An 18,193-nucleotide genomic window follows, 5' to 3' on the forward strand; every position below is an offset into this window, starting at 1 on the left:
TAATGTGATCCATATCTTACAGCACCTTTCTTTGCTCCCAGGATTGGGATGTAGAACAGAAATTAGCTCAGTCCAAGTTTTGAATCAGACTTTTCCATTTACACTAGTATTAGATTTGGCATGGCAATTCAGAACACCCTGGCACTAGGTGCAAGTGATTAGTAAGAATGCATTTGGCTGTTATTAGTCTGTTACATAAATATGTTTGATTTCATTGAAATCTTGATGACTGCTTCTTTTCTATCTTTAGATGACTTCACTGTTTAATTTATAGTACTACCAAAATTGCTAGAAAAAGTTATTCAGAGGCATTTTTTTTAATGTAGTGTAACTTAAATGAATTGGATAATTCATTAATTTCAATAAAATCTTTATAATACATATATAAGTGGTATTAGCGTATTAGTTGTCCACAATCTACAGTCATTAAAACCAGCTGTGCCACAGCTAAAGCAAACTAAATGCTTCCATTTTGAAATACAGGCAAAATTGGGGGTGACGCATTAAGACATTTTTGTTTGCAGAACAAACATTACTGAGGAGCTTAAAGAGAGGAGATTGTTTTTACTAGCAATACTTTAACAAAAAAAGTGTGAGGTTATTTTTCAGCATGGCGCAGTGAATTAGACACACATAACTCCTGTGGTCATAGGCTGCTGCATATCTAATTCTGCAAACACTGTCAAAAATTGCTTCAAATATTATCCTTTTTTATTTTGACTGTATTCAACTAATAAATAAATTGTTTTGAAGGAACTACCATTCCTCAACAAACTATGAAGTTATTCAAGCAGATTCCTTTCTGCAGTGTACAGGTAAAACTGAAAGAAAAGCAATAACAAGAAAAGTATTTATAAAAATATATTTCACAAAGTAGGAAACAATACAGGAGTTTCTCTGAATACAATACATGGAGTAAATAAACAAACAATAATATAGCTTCAAAACAAAGTAGAAAATTAAAATGATTTGCATGTAATACGTAGTTTTACTATACAATTGCTACTTCTAAATGGCAAGTTTGCATTACAAATTGAGTATGCTTGCAGCTTCTAGTATTGTTCTTTCTCTGTGTGCAAGAGCCCTGGTGCATCACTATGAATATTATAGAAAAGAAATGCTAATATAACATAAGCAGTAAAATTATGTACACACTGGTTCCTGCTCTAATACAGTGGAGAACTATAAGCATGTTTTTTACTGTACTGTGTTATGTGTGGATTTCTAAAAGTCTATAGTTTAAATATTCACATGAACCAGTTTACTTCCAGCTGTTTGTGCTTGTATTAAAAACACCAGGTACTAGATTTATGAAGAAGATATAAAACTGTCAAAAGTTTTCTCTGGGAAAGTTTTATTCCTGCCAGCATTCTCTTAAAATTCAGCTACTGCAAATGGATAGGTTACTGCTTTAACCTGCAACAATTTGTCATTTTTCTTTTCAAAATGTACATGTATTAAACATTCATTATATATAGAAAAAAAATCTAACGGATATAATTTAGTTTTCTTCATAATCTTACTCTATAGATTATCAGTCTTAATAAATAAAAGCAGTAATGGACATCAATAAAATATTTATTTCAAAGATTAAACAAATAAATTCGATCTTTAGCAATAAAATCAGCAATTCTTTCATATATGTAAGTCCATCCCCTTTCACAGTTTTTTCTTTCCTTTCAGAAGACGAAGCACAGGATTGATCCTTCTTCTAGAAAAAGATCCTTTTGTATAGCAAGGTTTTGTAGCCCTGCATCTGAATCTCTGCACATTAGTAGGATTTATTACCCATCACTGGAATGGATTAAGAACATGTGAATATTTTAAGGCTTGACACAATATTTAAAGATGATATTCAGTCTGTGGTTACGTGGCCAACAATTACTGTATGTACAATGTATGGTCACTGCACAGTAGAAGCCAGTAAGAATTTACAATGCTATTTCTATTCAGCATTGCTAAGAAGACCAAGATATTGCTTTTAACATTTCTGTGGCGGGATCTTTGTTGGCAATGCAGAAACAAACCATTAGCTTTACACATACTGGCAGGAGCTACTGTTCAACAGCAAAAGCCCTGCGAGTCCATTTTCTAAGAAAGCACCAATTTCTTTTTGTTCTTTTCAATTCACTGAAGATAATCAAAGATCCAAATCTCCATCTTCAGAGTGGTCAAGTGAATATCAAATATCCAAAGACTTCTAGACACTCCACATACTTTACTTCACACTCCACAAGACTTAACCTCCTAACATATACTTTTTTTTTTTTTTTGGTTCAACATTACAATGTAGTTGATTTTATAGATGACTGGCGCTAAACTTGCCTCTAAAACAAAAAGCCACATTAGTTTTAACTAACAGCAGTGGCCCTAGAATATTACATGATCATTAAGTCAACAGTGAAAAAGTTTGTAATCCACTGTCAAGTTTCTTTGTCACTTTCTCCAACTGAGTAAAGTTCTCCAAGTCTTTTAAAGCGAGGACCCCACTCACTGAGGTAGTCAAAATTCTGATCTGAGTCTGATGTAGAGGACTCCAACGAGCTAAGGGAACCAGCCACTGACCCTCTTCCTTCATAGCCATAAATCTGGATAGAGTCATATGGTGGAGCTGTGGGATCATTATCAGCTTCATGAAGCCTTACATTAATAAATTCATCAACATCAACACCATTAGGAACAGGTGCAAGACCCTGCCTGGGCATAAATTGAAGATCAGGCTTAATATCTTTACGAGGCAAAAATCCATTAATTCCATCCGGATTTTGCAAAGTTGCAATGTCAAAAGCTTCTGTATCTTCTTCTCCACCTCCTTCATCATCATAGCGAATAATATTTTCCCTCACATCTTCATCATCTTTGATGATTAGCGGCTCATTCTTATGTCTTCGTAGTGTTACAAACAGCACCACAATGACTGCAAAGAAAGCATGACAGGCTGATTAGGTAAAAAATTTCCAATCAAAGCACTACATGGTAAGTGCAGTTGTAGAAGGCAATAGGTTGCATTTTGTGAAAATAAAGTAATAAGGGTAGTGAAAAGCTGAAAGACCTGTAACTTCAACCCCATTCAAGTGATGAAAATTTGATCAGAAGCTCTGGTTAGTCCTCTAGTTTTCTATTATCAGCTCATATTTATATCTGAAGCTCAATACATAAGCAATAAGATTTTGCATACTTCCATTTTTGAGCCTCTAATTTAGACAACCTTTCCCTTTGGAAAAGTTACAAACCTAGGTGAAGTCAAGCTATCACCATTCACTGAACATTATTCTGTAATGATCTACATTATGGATAGAGTTTTCCAAAACTAGAGGGTGTTTTTCTGAAACATAGCCCTGACGACAGAAGGAAATTGGTGTCTTTTTTGTTTTACATGTTGCAAAAGACTCACACTATATAATTGAAAGGAGAATGAGACAGTAAGGGAGAAAGAAAGAGCTTAGATACATCAGTTTCAGAATCATGGACAGATGTATAAAAAGCTCTAAATTGGTTACATTTGTTTTTGCAGCTTAATGCTGAAATGTCAGTTATTGATGTAAATCTTAGTTATAAAGTGAAGCTGCAAAGTGCAGCTTTTCCTTCACTGTTCTCTTCTTCACTTGCTTGATGTCATATACAAAATTTGTATGTTTTATTAAAATATAGAGTGCTTATCTTGTAAAACTGTGAAGTCTCTTATGCCATTACAATCCAGAATAAACTCATAGAAGTCTTAGAAGATACAACAAATCCATTTTCTATCATGTGCAGCATATACTGTGTTCACCTTGCTGCTTAAGATACTTGATTTGATTTTCAGTTTCATATTCCATACCTGTTTATTATGTAACTTGCGTGTAAGACTACTTCAAATTGGGACTTTGCTTTATATGCTTTTCCGCAGTTCTTAGTACAGTGGGGATGCAGTCCTGACAGGTCTCTCAGTACTGCCACACATTACATTGTATTAGATTGTCTGTCCTTCTGCGTAACTTCTTTGCTTGCTTACAGCCACCCAGGAATCAGAAAAAATTTTGAACACCAGGCTGTGCAATGAATACATACCTAGCAGCAAAATGATGCATGCTAATATTGCAATTAGGGCTCCCATACTGAGTCCGATGGGAAGTACGTATGCTTCAACGTTACAGGACTGGACAATGCCATCACTGCTGCAACCACAGACTCGAATAGTGAGAGTACTAGTGCTGCTCATGGGAGGATTTCCACTATCGCTTATTATGATTGGCAGTAGGTATACTTCTTGCTTCTGCCGGCTGAATCCACTATGCTTTGCCAATATGCTGAGAGTATTATCTGGAAAAGGGAAAATTTACATTGCTTCACCACACAGAATAACTGCTAAAACCACAGCTTTTTCTTAAGGCATGAAGAAAAACTCTGTACAAACACATATGCACTTTATTATACTCATTATACCGGCAGCATGTGACACTGAAAAATAAATTTATCTGCCCATTTTACTTTCTCCTGCAAAATTAAAAATACCTCAGCATAAGTTGCATCCTTAATCCTTTTGCTTTAACCTTTCAAAGGAGAAAAAAAGTATGTGGGGCTCAATTTCCACCTCTGTCTTTGAGACAAATCCCACTCAGAAGTGTCACATCTGTAGTCAGTTATTCAGAACTCCAGAGACTTTTACAGTTATGTTACGCAGTGACTTCTTGTGCTCTAGAAATCTGTACCAATACAGCCTGTTCCTTCCTATAAGCCCGGTACAGTCCTCTGTCCAAGCTGGAGGAAAGGATTGATATGCTGAGTCCTAGCACTCCTGCCCTTTACAGATATGCAAAAGAGGTAAGGCACCTGCTTCAGGAAGAAATGAGAAAAAGAAGCTGCTCTTGTTGGTGACAGCTTCAGATTCCTTCCATCTTTCTGACACACTCACTTCTACTCTGCCTGGTTCAGAAAATTCTAATAAGCCAGAATCACAGAATAAAACAAAGTAAAAAAGGAAGAGTACTATAAAGAGACAAACAGAAGAGGGCAGAAAAAACGAGAGGAAGGAGGAAGGATGGAGGAAATAAAATGCCCATTTCTGTCAATCAGTGAAGCTATGCTGAGTGTAAGAAACTACCTGGTACCAGTAATGGTATTTTCAATACAAGTTCAAAAGATATGAGATAAAATAAAAGATAAGCAAGATATTTAGGACATTTAGCTGAACTATTTAAGTGTAAAAGAAGTTGTACTGGCTGAATAGTTAGTACTACATAAGAAGAGATGCAAGACAAGGAGAGAAGAGAATAACAATTCCTTTTTTACAGGTTTTGGGTTTTTTTGTTAAAAACTGCTGTGTTAGACTAAAGTTGAATTTGTTATGCCCAGAAAGAAACTGGTAATCAGAAGTAGTCAATAGGAAAAGCAAAATGAAATGACCGAATTGTTTTGCCAGTGGATGTCAGGAACTCAATTTTGCCTTGGGAATATTTAGCAACAAATTCCTTCCCCTTCTTTGCTCTGTCCTAAAATAAATATACCTTGGTGTTGCTGGAGATGTGACTCTGGAGTGAAGAACAATGACTCTCTAATTGATGTTTTAGTTGGCTCCTACTACTTGAAAATAAATCGTAGCAACTGATTAGCAATAAACTCAATTTATCTGATTTGCTTTCTCCTCTCTGTGGACATTCCCCTTACCTGTAGCTGACAAAACAGCAGGAATCTCCTCCAGGAACAACCTCCAGGGCTGCTGCATGAATAAACTTGGCAGCAGGTGCTCAGCAGGAAAGGGGACAATCGCTTCCCACTCATCTTTCCAATTAACCCACTGATCCTTCATTATAGCGCTGATCAGGTTATTTATTTATTCATGTTACTTTTAGCAAAACAAGGAAAATTACATGCAGAAAAAAAAAAACCCTCTCTGTTAATAAAGCACTGAGGTAACCTGCCACAGGCAAAGAGACACTGAGTCTTCCTCCAGTTAGTGAGGTATATTCAGGAGGTCCTTGACATTCTCAATCAAAATAAGCCTCCCTGAATTCCGTACCCTTCTATGTGGGGAAGGCATTGAATAAGTTCATTGAAATGCCAGAATCCTATTAAATGTCATTTCACTGGTGATGTACCAACTACACGGGATGGACTAGGAGCTATGTTCTGTCCTGCAGGCTTAAGAAATAGTGTAAGATAAGTGATCTTAATAATTGTCTTAACTCATCAAAAATTTTTGCATCAGTGTAAGGTCAGAGTAACACAGCTCCAGGAACACATAACTACAATTTAGATCTGGACCTCATTTTTACCTTTTTTTAAACATAAAACTAAATCAGTCATTTAGATCACCAGATGACTCTCAGTTTCTGAAGCTTACAAGCAGATTTGTGAAACAACCATGAAAGAGACTCTTATGGGAATATCTCCCTCACAGCCGAATCAAAGAATGACAATGCAGAAGGTCTTTACAACATGTCCAGGGTGATTTCTAGACAAAAGTAGTTTGAATAACCACAACCAAGGATATGCTTACGGCTGGGCCAAGTGCTTCCTGCAGACTCTCAACTGTTCTCAAGACCCCCTGGTCTTTTTTGAGGTTCTTGGATGAAAGATTTTGAGAAAAAATAATTTGAGAAATAATAATTTTAATACAAAGCTGCTTTTGGATTTGCTGGACATGAGTGACTTTAATGGCATTGACGTCAATCTGGATGTGAAATTAGCAGGCAGGACTCAACTTCTTCAGCTTCTACTTTGTACAAGAATGTATGTTGCAAGTTTAAGTCAGACAATAAAATGACAGAACAGAAGTAAAAAACAGAAGCAGTCAGCTTACATCCAAGTGTCGTTTCCTCTGTACACATTATTGCAATTCTTTCATTCCCTTGCGGTCTCTTTAATATTTTGAGATCAGTGGACTTCACTGCTGTGTAACCTTCCACCTACATAGCTCTTTTTCTGTCTTTCTTTTTCTATCCCTTTTATAATATTCTCAGAAAGATCAAATCATTAATGGTATTAAGGACTTTGTGGTAGAAATTTTTATCTATGCTGGATATGTTACTTACATGAAGAAAGAATTTTAATTGGAAACTTTACAGCTGGAAACAGTAGAATGACAGAAATGTATGTTTCTTCATGTTTATCAGAGCTGTCTTTTTCTGTATATTTTTTAGTTTAAAACAGATTCTCTATAATACAGAGTCCTTTGGCACAAGTAGAAAAACAGCAAGAGTATCCTTACTGTGATACTCCTTGCTTTTTTTGATAACGAAAAGACAAGGACAGCTCATTCATTTCCTTTCTCAGTTCATAAATGGCATTTATTCTCACAGAAAAACTTGAAATAACTGAGTAATTAAGTTATTATCATAAAGGTTTCAGTGGAATCTACCAAAGTACAGGCAGAAAAAACAAAATGTACGACATTCTAAGAAATGTTAGCTATATAATATTTAGTGGTCATCTGCAAATGCACTAGAAGAGAACATTCAAGAGAATGCTAAGATAGCATTTCAGCTCTTTGCGTAACTATTAATTCACGTACGCACCACCTGTAATACTTACTATTCAGTACTGGAGACCTTACAATGTTAAACACAGATTTTCAAAAGATCTGTAGTAATACTGGTATTTTTGGTTTTCTTCAAAATTTAAACCTAGCAACAAAGAAATAGTGGAATATAGAGAAGATTCCAATCCCCATTTTAGAGACCGGGAGCTAATAAAGTTGTCCAAAGACACAGAGGTCTCTCAGAAAGTCTCTCTATACACTCCATGAGCTATAAGCCATAACTCAATCATTATTCTTTTGCATATTTTATCAAAAGTACATACCTTTCTATGAAACGACTTACAAATAACACATATTTAGATTGGTAGTGTCACACTGCAGAAACAAGACCAACGAATGCAGCCCCAACAATTCACTATTCATAGTCCCACAGGCGATACCTCTCTGTTAACTCAACTGTTTTGAAATCTTTTTTTATTCTCATTATTACAAAAGCAGTGGGGAAGAATATTCATGACCTGCTTTCTGATCTAGCACAAAACCCAGAAGCAGCAACTCAAACCATACCCTCATCAATGTTCACCTTGTAAAAGAACACTATTCATAAGATGGGCCCTGAGCTGAAAACCTGATTTGTGTGTTTCAGACTACGCATAAGGACAAGTTAGAAGCCTCAGTTTCTTGCTTCCAGAAGAATGCCATTAAAATGCTTTGAGAGATACACCCATGTTTATGTAAGACAGTTATTTTTGTTTCTGCCTTGGGCTGTAACACTTTTTAAAGGAACACCTGATTAAAAGGGAACAAGTTTGAGTTTGCATGTTATAAATTTGCCAATCATTAGTAGATGAAAATTTGTTCATTAGTATAACAATTTTGTGTCATGATTAAACTTAGTATTTTCAACACGGATGTATTTATGCACACCAAATACATTTTTATAAGAACTCATATATGTATATATGTTAAAATATACACACAGCTGTGTTGTGTAATATTTTACAGATGTACTAGATCTTCCTTGATGACTGTCTTAAACAAAATCCTGTTGAACAGCAGTTTACAAGAAAGATGACCCTTTGCCTAATCTGTATGGTAAAGGCATAAATGTTCTATTCAAGTAGAAGGCTTATAAAATAATCTGAAAATAAAAAGAGGCCATTTTTATAGTATATTTTGTCTGATTTATGATAGCCAAACCATATGGGTACTGAAGCATTTACAGGTATTTCAAACTGACCTGCTTTTCATGAATGTCAAAATTTTGTGATGTCTTCAAAAAAGCGGATTGATGACTGCTATCAAATTTGATACCAGACATCAGGTTCAAAAGAAAAAAGTTTTTGTGCTATAAAAATTCAGCTGACTGATCAAACTGTCTCTCCTGCACCATAGTAAGTCACGTGCCATACTGACATATATAATGGCAATTCACAAAACATTCCTATGACACATTAGCAAACACCTGAATGAGTTTTTATTTTTCTGGAGACCTGGACTTTCCAGAATCCCTTAAAACACCAATAAGAACACAGGAAAAAGTATTTCATGGGAGAAAATGTACTGATGTGGAGAAGAATTGGAAAATGTCACATATTTTGTATCTTTGAGTATTTTTTTCTTTACCAATTGGCCTAAATAATAATAGCTTATACCAAATTGAACTGCTGGATCAACTAATGAATAAAAAAAATAAACACATTTCCAGGTCATGCATTCCTTTGCAGAAATAAAAAATGCTGCTGGGAATTTTGAATCATAAGCAAAGTAATATTTAATCATGTATAAGAATACAGCACTCTGATATGTTAAAATGTCTTGGAAAGGGGAATAATCATGTTAATACTACTGTGATGCAGAACTTGTAGCAAATAAATTCTTGACAGAATAAAAAAACCCAGACAAATTAACAGCAAAGTGATGGAATGAGCATCTCCTCCTACCTTTTTCCTTTAAAAAATGTGAACTTTAGATAATAGTCTATATAATTTCTAGTTCTATTCCTTTGGAAAAGTCTGAACTTTAGATAATTGTCTCTTAAGTATTCTAAAACTTTCCTTTGACCTTTAGTCCAGCAGAGCCATAATCAAACATATCTATATGGTCACTTGCAGTCTAGCAGCAACTCTTACATTTTGTACCTTGGTTTGTTAACCCATTGAAGGAAGGGTAGAAAATCCCTGCTGATGAACTAATGATGTAGTTTGATTCTGAAACAATACTAGTTTTATTATTAATGGGATAGAGAAATAATTAGGACATAGGACCTCTCTCTCTTTTTAATTTACAGACACTTATGGCAAGTCAAACCAGGAAACTTCAGGTTCTGGATCTGTTTAAGCTACACAGTTACCACAGTTGTCTGAAATGTACCCAACACACCTGATTTTAATCTCACCCGCTCTGATGTTATGCTGATTTACCTCTTCTGAATACCCTGGTGCCAGTTATGATTGACACTCCCATAATCTGCAGGAAATTTAGGCCAGTGAAGATGTAAGATAGGCTAAAACAGTACCAGCTTTTGCCTCTCATTTTTCTCTTCTGTATTCAACAAGCCAGCCACAAACTTGTTTACTAATAATCACATTGCTTTGACATGCTTTACTTTATTCGGATCACATCACTATGTGGCATGTGCACTGAATGTTACATCTGTAAAGTGTAAGAATTAATGCAGGTTGCCAAGCTCTAGTTTAGAAAGAGAGATGAAATGGCTGTCAAATGTGCTTAGCATTAAAAATACATTATTAACACAGCAATTTGCATAGACTGATGGATCATTTTTGAAATCTACATATTCTAGTTAATTCTATTATCCTGTTATTTTAACCAAAAAGTTTCAGAAAGTAATGCTGTGGTTTAGAATGCTTTGATAAAATAATGGTGATATTTTGCATTTGAACCAAGAACTTTCCATTACTGTGTTACCTGATTCCAACAAAATGTTGCAAAGAGAAATAAAAAAAGCCAAAATATCCCAAGGCTTTGCCATCTGTATTTCTCTTTAGGGATAATGGATTCTTTTTCTTTCTATGAATGCGTACTTACAAGTGCAGTCTAGGAGGTGAAACTAAGGAAAGACAGGTACCTAAGCCCCTTAGGTCACTGTGAGATTTACAGTTTTACGCATTACATTGATTCGGGGTTCTCTTATGTGTAAAGCTAAATCTCAAGCAGATTCAATGAAATTTATAGTACTTTTGGAAAGTGATGGAAAAGTTCTAAGAATTCCATCCTATGTTCTTCACCTTCCTCACTTCACACCCATCCTTCAATTCTTACTTCAGTGACTTACTTCTAGGGTCCGGAAAGGCTCAGAGTCTTCACGACTATGAAGACAATCACAGATGTTTGAAGTGAATCTTTCTTTCTAGAACGCAAACTATGAATACCATATTAAGAAAAATAAAACTTACGCAGGAACATTTTGGTTTTTAAATGTGATATGTTCCTGGCATTTAAGTGAGTTTCACACTAAGCAACTTAACATCCACTTCTCGGTGCCATGATGATTGTCTTTTCTGTTCCAATACTGTATGGAACATACACATGCACACAGTAATTTAAAACAATTTACCAGTAGATCATATAACAGTCCTTTAAAACTAAATCTGGAATCAGATATGTCAACCATATTGAAGTTTTGTTACAACAGTTAGAGAGCCAAATTCAAGCCATACCAGTGTATTTCTATTACGCTATTACTTTTTTTATAATGTTCACTTTGAATTACAGTGGCAGAAAGCAACCACCAGACTATAAAAAAAAAACAACCAGCATTTATTGGAAGGCGGCCTATTTGTACTGGTGTAATAAAGGTCTTGTCAGCACTTCCATTACAAAATGCCAATTTTCAGGGGTTTATAACTCTGACATAACTTGCTATGAGAAGAAATTTAGAATGTGTACTCTCTGCCAGAGAGCACTGAAAGTTAAATACAACTTACATTGGCTGAAGCATTTTAAGTCAGAAAATAAATTAAAAAAAAAAATAAAAATTGACTTAATATTTTCTTGAGCTAGTGCCACTTAAGAAAAAAATGTGGCTTTGATTTTAAAAAGTGCCAGATCCTGCAGTTCTTACATACACAGAACTCCCTTTAACTTCACTGAGAATAATTTCCGTGAGAGAACTGAAAGGAGTGCCATTATATATTTTTGTAAATGTCATCAAGAGTTATATTAACTTTTTATAATTTGAAAGCCTGAAATGCTACGGTATAAGATTGCTCCTGGGCACAGAGTCAGTATGATAATGACTTTTTGAAGACATTCTCATATGCAGATTACATATAACAATAACAATTTGTTATCACGAGGCCATTAATGGCAGTAATTTATACCTCTGTCTTACACACAAAGTATACACATAATGTCTTACTATATGCATACCTCTCAGTGAGGATGTGTCTCCTATGGTGGAGACTAATGGTCATTTGAAATGCAAGGAACCGCAAAATGCATCCACAGAAGGAATTTCAGTAAGTGGAAAAAACAATTACCTGTCTATAGACTGGAAGAGATAGCCTAAAGTTTTCAAATGAAATGTTCCAGATACTCTTAGGAGCCTTTCTGTATGTCATGTAAATATTACATAGAGAAGGCTTAGCATAGCCAGAAGTTCCAAACTAGCATACACAGATTACTGAGAATCAAAGCAGGTCTACAGGAACACACGTGCATATGTATTTAAATTTCAAGACTAGGACATACTGCAAGACCCTAACTTTGCCATATATATTGCGTGTCACAACACATAACTTGGAAAGAAGGAGGAGTCAGGGAAAGATGTCAACACTTGAATTTGGCCTCACTGCTGTAGAGATATTACAAAGGCAATGTTTATATTGGTAAATATCTGCAAACTATAGCATCAGTTCATAAGATGTTCTAGAGTTTTCATAGAATCACAGAATGGTTAAGGGTGGAAGGGACCTCTGGAGGTCATCTGGTCTACCCCCTGCTCAGGCACGGCTACCTAGAGCCCAGGACCATGTCCAGGCAGCTTTTGAATATCTCCAAGGATGGAGATTCTGTAAACAGTAAAACATTCGTTAGTCACAACTGAAATATGTGTGTGACAAAACAGAAGACATTTATTCATTCTCTTCGTATCAAGCTGGGAAGTTACAAGGTACAAATATATAATGCATCTCTATGCTAAGAGGACAAGTTGCATATCACAGTGATATTGTTCCCTGTTGTCTTCTAATTCATGAGGAAGAGTCTGACAAAGTACAAATGAAATGTATAGGCAGAAACTGCAATAAAAATATGAAGCAGGATCAAGTAAAAGTATTACAAGCGACAAGGCAATTCTACTCACAAAGGAGAATAGATATTAATATGCCAAAAACCCCTCCATGATCATGAAAGAAAACTTAAATAGTCAAAAAGGAGAGCAGAAAAAAACAACAGATACTTTGAGAAAGATACATGTTTCCTAAGCAGGAAAAATTAAGTAAAAAAAGATTAAGAAAAACAATTTTAGTCTAGAAAAAGCTAAGTTCTTTATGCAAAGTTTTAAAGCAAGTGATTCTGCTAGACAGACTGCATTAGAACTCTAAAGTTTTTAGCAAATACACCTTTTGATCTTGCATGTTAGCAGAAGACTACCACAAAATAAGAGAAAGTTGATTTGTTATAAAAAATTATTTTTCTCATTTAAAAACAGAAAACAGTAGTACAAAAACAGAAGCTGTAATGTTGTGGGATGGATAAAGATGATATAGGAGACGTACGGTGTAGAATTGAGTCTAAACTGCCTTTCTCTATATTTAATATTCCAGCTTGTATCAAAGATACAACAATGCTTTAGCTACAGCTGTCATTAGACTGGGCTCCGCCATTTCCTTCCTGGAGCTGCAGAATAACTTCTACATGTTTTCAAACTGGGAGTTTCAGAAGACCCTAAAGAGACACCGGAATGCACTCTTGAAAATCTGTCTTTACCAGTCTATAGGGAGCTGCTAATAGGTGCCATTAATGTCACATGTGAGTATCAGATGAATGTTTCAAAAGAACATCAGCAGTGTATGCATGGCACAATGACAGACACAGCGATTAAATGACTTGTCCCAAATCATACAGGAAACCTGTAACCAAGCTAGACAAAACTATTCTGAACTCCAAAACAGTTCTTTAACCAAAAAAATATCACTCCTGTAGAGCGCTCTTTGATCACGAGGGCTTAATCTTTATTGGGGTGAACACTGTATAATTTACAGAAGGGTCATATTTAATGGATTAAAATCTTATAGAAAGTGACATGACAGAGTTAAACAAGGTTAGGGACTGACAGGTTCAAAAAGGTTACATGAAATTTTTTTTATCTTATTTCTTATAACCTAGACTTTAATTTTAGGTTAGATTGAATGAAAGCTTCCTAACAAAACCAAAAAGTTCTATGTGTTATGAAAGCAATGTGCAACTTATGTAATTTATTACATTCTAGAAACTAAAGAGAAGAAAAAAGTCAATGTTCATTTCAAGATAGTCCAACATTCTACAGAATACAGCAGAGTACTTTCAGCAATATTCAGAGATTATTTTTGGTGCTCCTTTTAATTTTTATGACTGCAATACCTAACTCTATTCAAAACTCCAGGGATAAGACTTTATTCCTGACTTATCTCTTATTATAGAATCAGATGTATGAAGAAAAATTACTATAGTGTTACAGTTACTTCTCAAAAATGTACATAGCCCTTAGCCTATAACAAAAGTGAAGTTTACTTACTTGAGCCCACAATGAGTCTAGGCCAAGCTGGGATGATCTGAGTTTGCTATCTTAATATAGGCAGACAGCTACCACTGCTTAGCTGATTCACTGTAATCTAACTATGCATCTGTCCATGTTACCTTCGAAGACCCCACTAGCTCTCCCTCTTCAACACCATCAAGCAGACATCTGGTCCTTTTCTTGAAGTTCTTCTATTTATCTCTCCCTAACAAGCTGGCTTATTATCTCACTTCAAACAGGGGCCCATCTTCACTCCCTCTATAATCAGCACTGATTACCAAGTATGCACATCCTATCATTTTAGGATATGCAAACTCTCTCCCCAGGTCAACTTACGCGTTTCATTTATTTTCTGCCTTTGGCTCAGTATCTAAGATCTTTGCATTCAGTAAAATCATGTACTCTACCTCTTTTCTGGCCTTTGAATGGGTTGCCTTCTAGGCATATTTATTATATAAATATTAAATACTAATAATTACATAAATATATGACTAATTACTGGACGCTTGCCAAATAGAATACATCCTAATTAGATAGAATTAAATGAAGACCAACAAAGTGACTCATTTTACAATAAGGCCACCCATACAAATTACAAAATCAGAAGTTGATGGGAAAATATTGTAAGTGGTACAAAAAAAGCCCCAACCAACAGAAGAAAAGCTTTGTCTCCCTTATTCATTAAAGCTTGACATGAGAAGCTCTGGTCAAAATGATTAAAAATTTCAGATTTCCTTCAGTTTGTCACTGCTATATTTGCTTTTGCCAGAGAAATACAGCCCATTCTTGAATAGTCACCTCCTTAAAAGGAGTCAGGAGGAAATGAAAGTATATGGAATAAATGTGACCACAACAGACAGGTTCAGGAGAATGTATAGACATAGAGTTTACATAATAATCACTGTAATGGTCACCTTGTAGGAAGAATGACTGTGATTCCAGTAATAAAAAATAATTCCTGTACACCACTTGTGTAATTGGTTCAAAATAAGATGCAAATCGGAACATGCTCTTTGTCTTTTTAATTCACATTATAATGTTAGTTGTGCAATAGTTTATCAGCCAAGCCTTGAGGCTAAGTGTGAAAAATTAATACCTTCTATTTTAATGCAGGAAGCATGTGCAAATAGTCCGTATACTTCACATCTGTTATAATGACAAAAGGAAATTTTTAGTAATCAAAGGAAACTTTAACAGCTAATAAGTGATGATTCCTGCTTATATTGCTTCCATTTTTAGCCTGTTTAGATTCTTCCTCTACTAGAAGAGTGTTGGGGTTATTTTAATCTTTACTACACCTGAGACTTTAAAATGGGACTCCTATCTAGTTTTTCATTAATTGACAAAAGAAAAGTACAATTAGAGCAACTAATGGATGGTTATTCCCCCTCAGCAGCCTGTATTTAGAACATGATAAAACAAAGAAACATTCCATAATGACAGCAATCAATAAATTTACAAGGTGCAAAAAAGGAAGAAAAATGGTCTTGTGCCAAAATTACCAGTTAGGTACTTAGAGAGAAAATCCAAATATTCAAAACAAACCAAAACACAACAATGAGGTGAAAACGGAGGGGGACTTCTTAAGATGCAATATGTCTCTGTCAGGTAATATATTGAGGTGGTGAAGGGGTAGAGCCCTTACCAGAACCTTCAGCTCTAGGACATCATTCCTCCTACTCAGTGAATTAAACCTATTTACAAGAAATCAAACATAGTGCATTATCCATGAACAGTTCCACTACAGGAATTGTTTCTTGCAAAAAACTTGGAGGAATTAGATCCGCCCATGAAACCAGAAGTTGTACTTTGGCAGAAATCTCTTAACAACATATTTTCAGAAGATAGTTGATTAAAAATCTGGAAACTTATCTCCAAATATTCTATATTCACTTAGTTATAAATACTACTATGAAATACTTTTAAAGTCCTGGAATTTAATTATCATGGGTGCTGTTAGCTTTCAAGGAGTTATGTTTTTAAAGCACTTGGGGAATTTTTGAAAATTAAAGGGCTATTGGAGCAATGTTTCATTGGAAGACAAATTCCAGAGAGATGGTACTGTGGATCTTACTGTTTTCCTGATAGCATTTAGTTGAGAAGTTTTGTACTCATTAAGGACAATGCCTTTCTGTCTGCTAAGCAGTTCAGTTTTGAGACCCTGATTTAATATTTATCTTCCCCATTATGTGTCTGAAATTAAGTCACACTGAAGATTCAATTTGTACTTATCTCTGTTATTTCTTTCTTCCATGTTCCATATTATTACTAAAATAGATTTATGTTCATGTTAATTTGCTGACCGAATTATTTTCCTCTTCTGTTTTGTTTTCATAACCTTTTATCCCTTACTTAGTCTTTTAAAGTCATGGCAGTGTTGCTCACTTTTCTTTAGTTTTATTATGAAATTAAAGAAATAAACTGGAAAAAGAGAGATAAGTATGTTACACTATGTGAGCATGATGAAACTCCAACAGCAGGAAAATTCACAGCTGTCCAATCCATCTCCTCATCATGAGTAAGCACTGTTGTACATATGGTGCACAACACTGACCTCAGATCTTTTTCGCTCAGATTGCATCTGGTTCTTAATTAGTTTGATTTATAAAATGAAACATAATTGACGCCTTGGCAACATTATGTTGCTAGCAGCACAAATAATAAATTAAGAATGAGTGAAATAAAAGTCTCTTTGGTCATGTATGCATAATGGCATACTGCATATACACAGTATTATCCTGTATTTCATCACTCGCATTTTACATTGTTTTGGGCTGGGTCATGTTTACATAAATGTCCTGAAATAGCTATGTAATTGTGATTGAGTCATACCATTAAAAAAAAAAAAAAAAAAAAAAGGCACTCTCTGCAAGGCTGTGATGCTGTGCAAATTAGTCTTATTTTCCAATGTGCATATATGATTCTTCTGCAGTTGTCTGAAAGTTTGTATTTGCGAGGCTTGGAAAGAAGTTGTCATCACAGAGCTAAACTAAAACAAGACTGAAAGGTTAAACAGCATTTGGAACAGAAGTGCTCCCAGAGAAACACTTTGCCAGCTACAAAACTATAAAAAGTACAGACGTGCTGGGGAACACAGCAGAGCTGAAGAAGAGCCTAAAGATGCCTAAAAGAGGACAATCGGCTTACCAGATGGCCCCCTCCTTGCTGGTTCATTCATCAGGTTGGCCTGTCCAGTCGAATGAAGACTTGATGGATCACATCTGGCTTAGGGCGGAGGAGAGAGGGAATCTGTCTGGAGCCCTGCATCCTGAATACAGGAGAGGAGTGAATAAGGTTTCAGATGGACAGAATAGACAGAATGGTCAAAGTGTGGAGGAGCTTGGTAGCTGACTTAGCCTTTGAAGAGTTGATTCTATTTTTCTGACATTCAGTTTCAGCTAGAGCAGCTATGTGCACCAAGAAGGATTCATCTCTTTAGCCTATTGAAGTGGTGAAAAGCATATAACCATTTAAGAAGGTGTAAATCATCCAGATAGGGCTAAAAAGTATGTTTGCAGATGAACTGCACTTAGTCTTCACCTGTTCTGGGGTTCTAATTAGAAGGGAGTCCAGAAGGATCTGTGATCTGCATGCAAGAAGATGGGAAAGACAGCAGAAGCAGGTGTCAGTGAAGGAAGTGGCACACAAGGATTGGAGTGGAAAAATGCTGGTTTCCTATCTACATTAATGTAATCTTCACTTCAGAAAATACCATCACATCCTTCTATGCCAGGGAAGTTCTTTCAAACTGCACTCAATTGATACTCAACATCAAGGAAAAACAGAACATCAGGGAATAACAGAACATAGTCAATAGTGATGATAGTAAAGAAAGAAGGGGGAAAGGAAGCAGAAAGCTATCAGGTATGAAAGATATATGCTGAGAATATTTTCACTGACATTCGCAGACTAGATGGGACACTACTGTACCATGGAAAAGTATAACCTTGCTAGGACTGCAAAATGGTATAGTAGAAAGGAGTTGAATA

General features: G+C 35.4%; 1 protein-coding gene across 4 annotated transcripts in view; it reads right to left on the bottom strand.

The window, feature by feature from the left end:
• Positions 1-848: 848 nt before the first annotated feature.
• CDH8 (cadherin 8) overlaps positions 849-18,193 on the bottom strand; it is a 149,893-nt gene continuing 132,548 nt past the window's right edge. For 2 of the 4 annotated variants that reach the window (XM_030026089.1, XM_030026090.2), the window contains exons 11-12: positions 4,051-4,302; positions 849-2,917 (exon numbers count right to left, since the gene is read on the bottom strand). In XM_030026089.1, coding sequence (XP_029881949.1) covers positions 2,424-2,917; positions 4,051-4,302 — 746 coding nt within the window. In that variant the 3' untranslated portion in view covers positions 849-2,423. Of the gene's footprint in view, positions 2,918-4,050; positions 4,303-17,351; positions 17,473-18,193 lie in introns of those variants that run through there. The other 2 variants (XM_030026092.2, XR_003925073.1) reach the window with 2 other exon arrangements.

Source organism: Aquila chrysaetos, chromosome 9 (genome assembly GCF_900496995.4).
Source record: "Aquila chrysaetos chrysaetos chromosome 9, bAquChr1.4, whole genome shotgun sequence".
NCBI classification, from domain to species: domain Eukaryota; kingdom Metazoa; phylum Chordata; class Aves; order Accipitriformes; family Accipitridae; genus Aquila; species Aquila chrysaetos.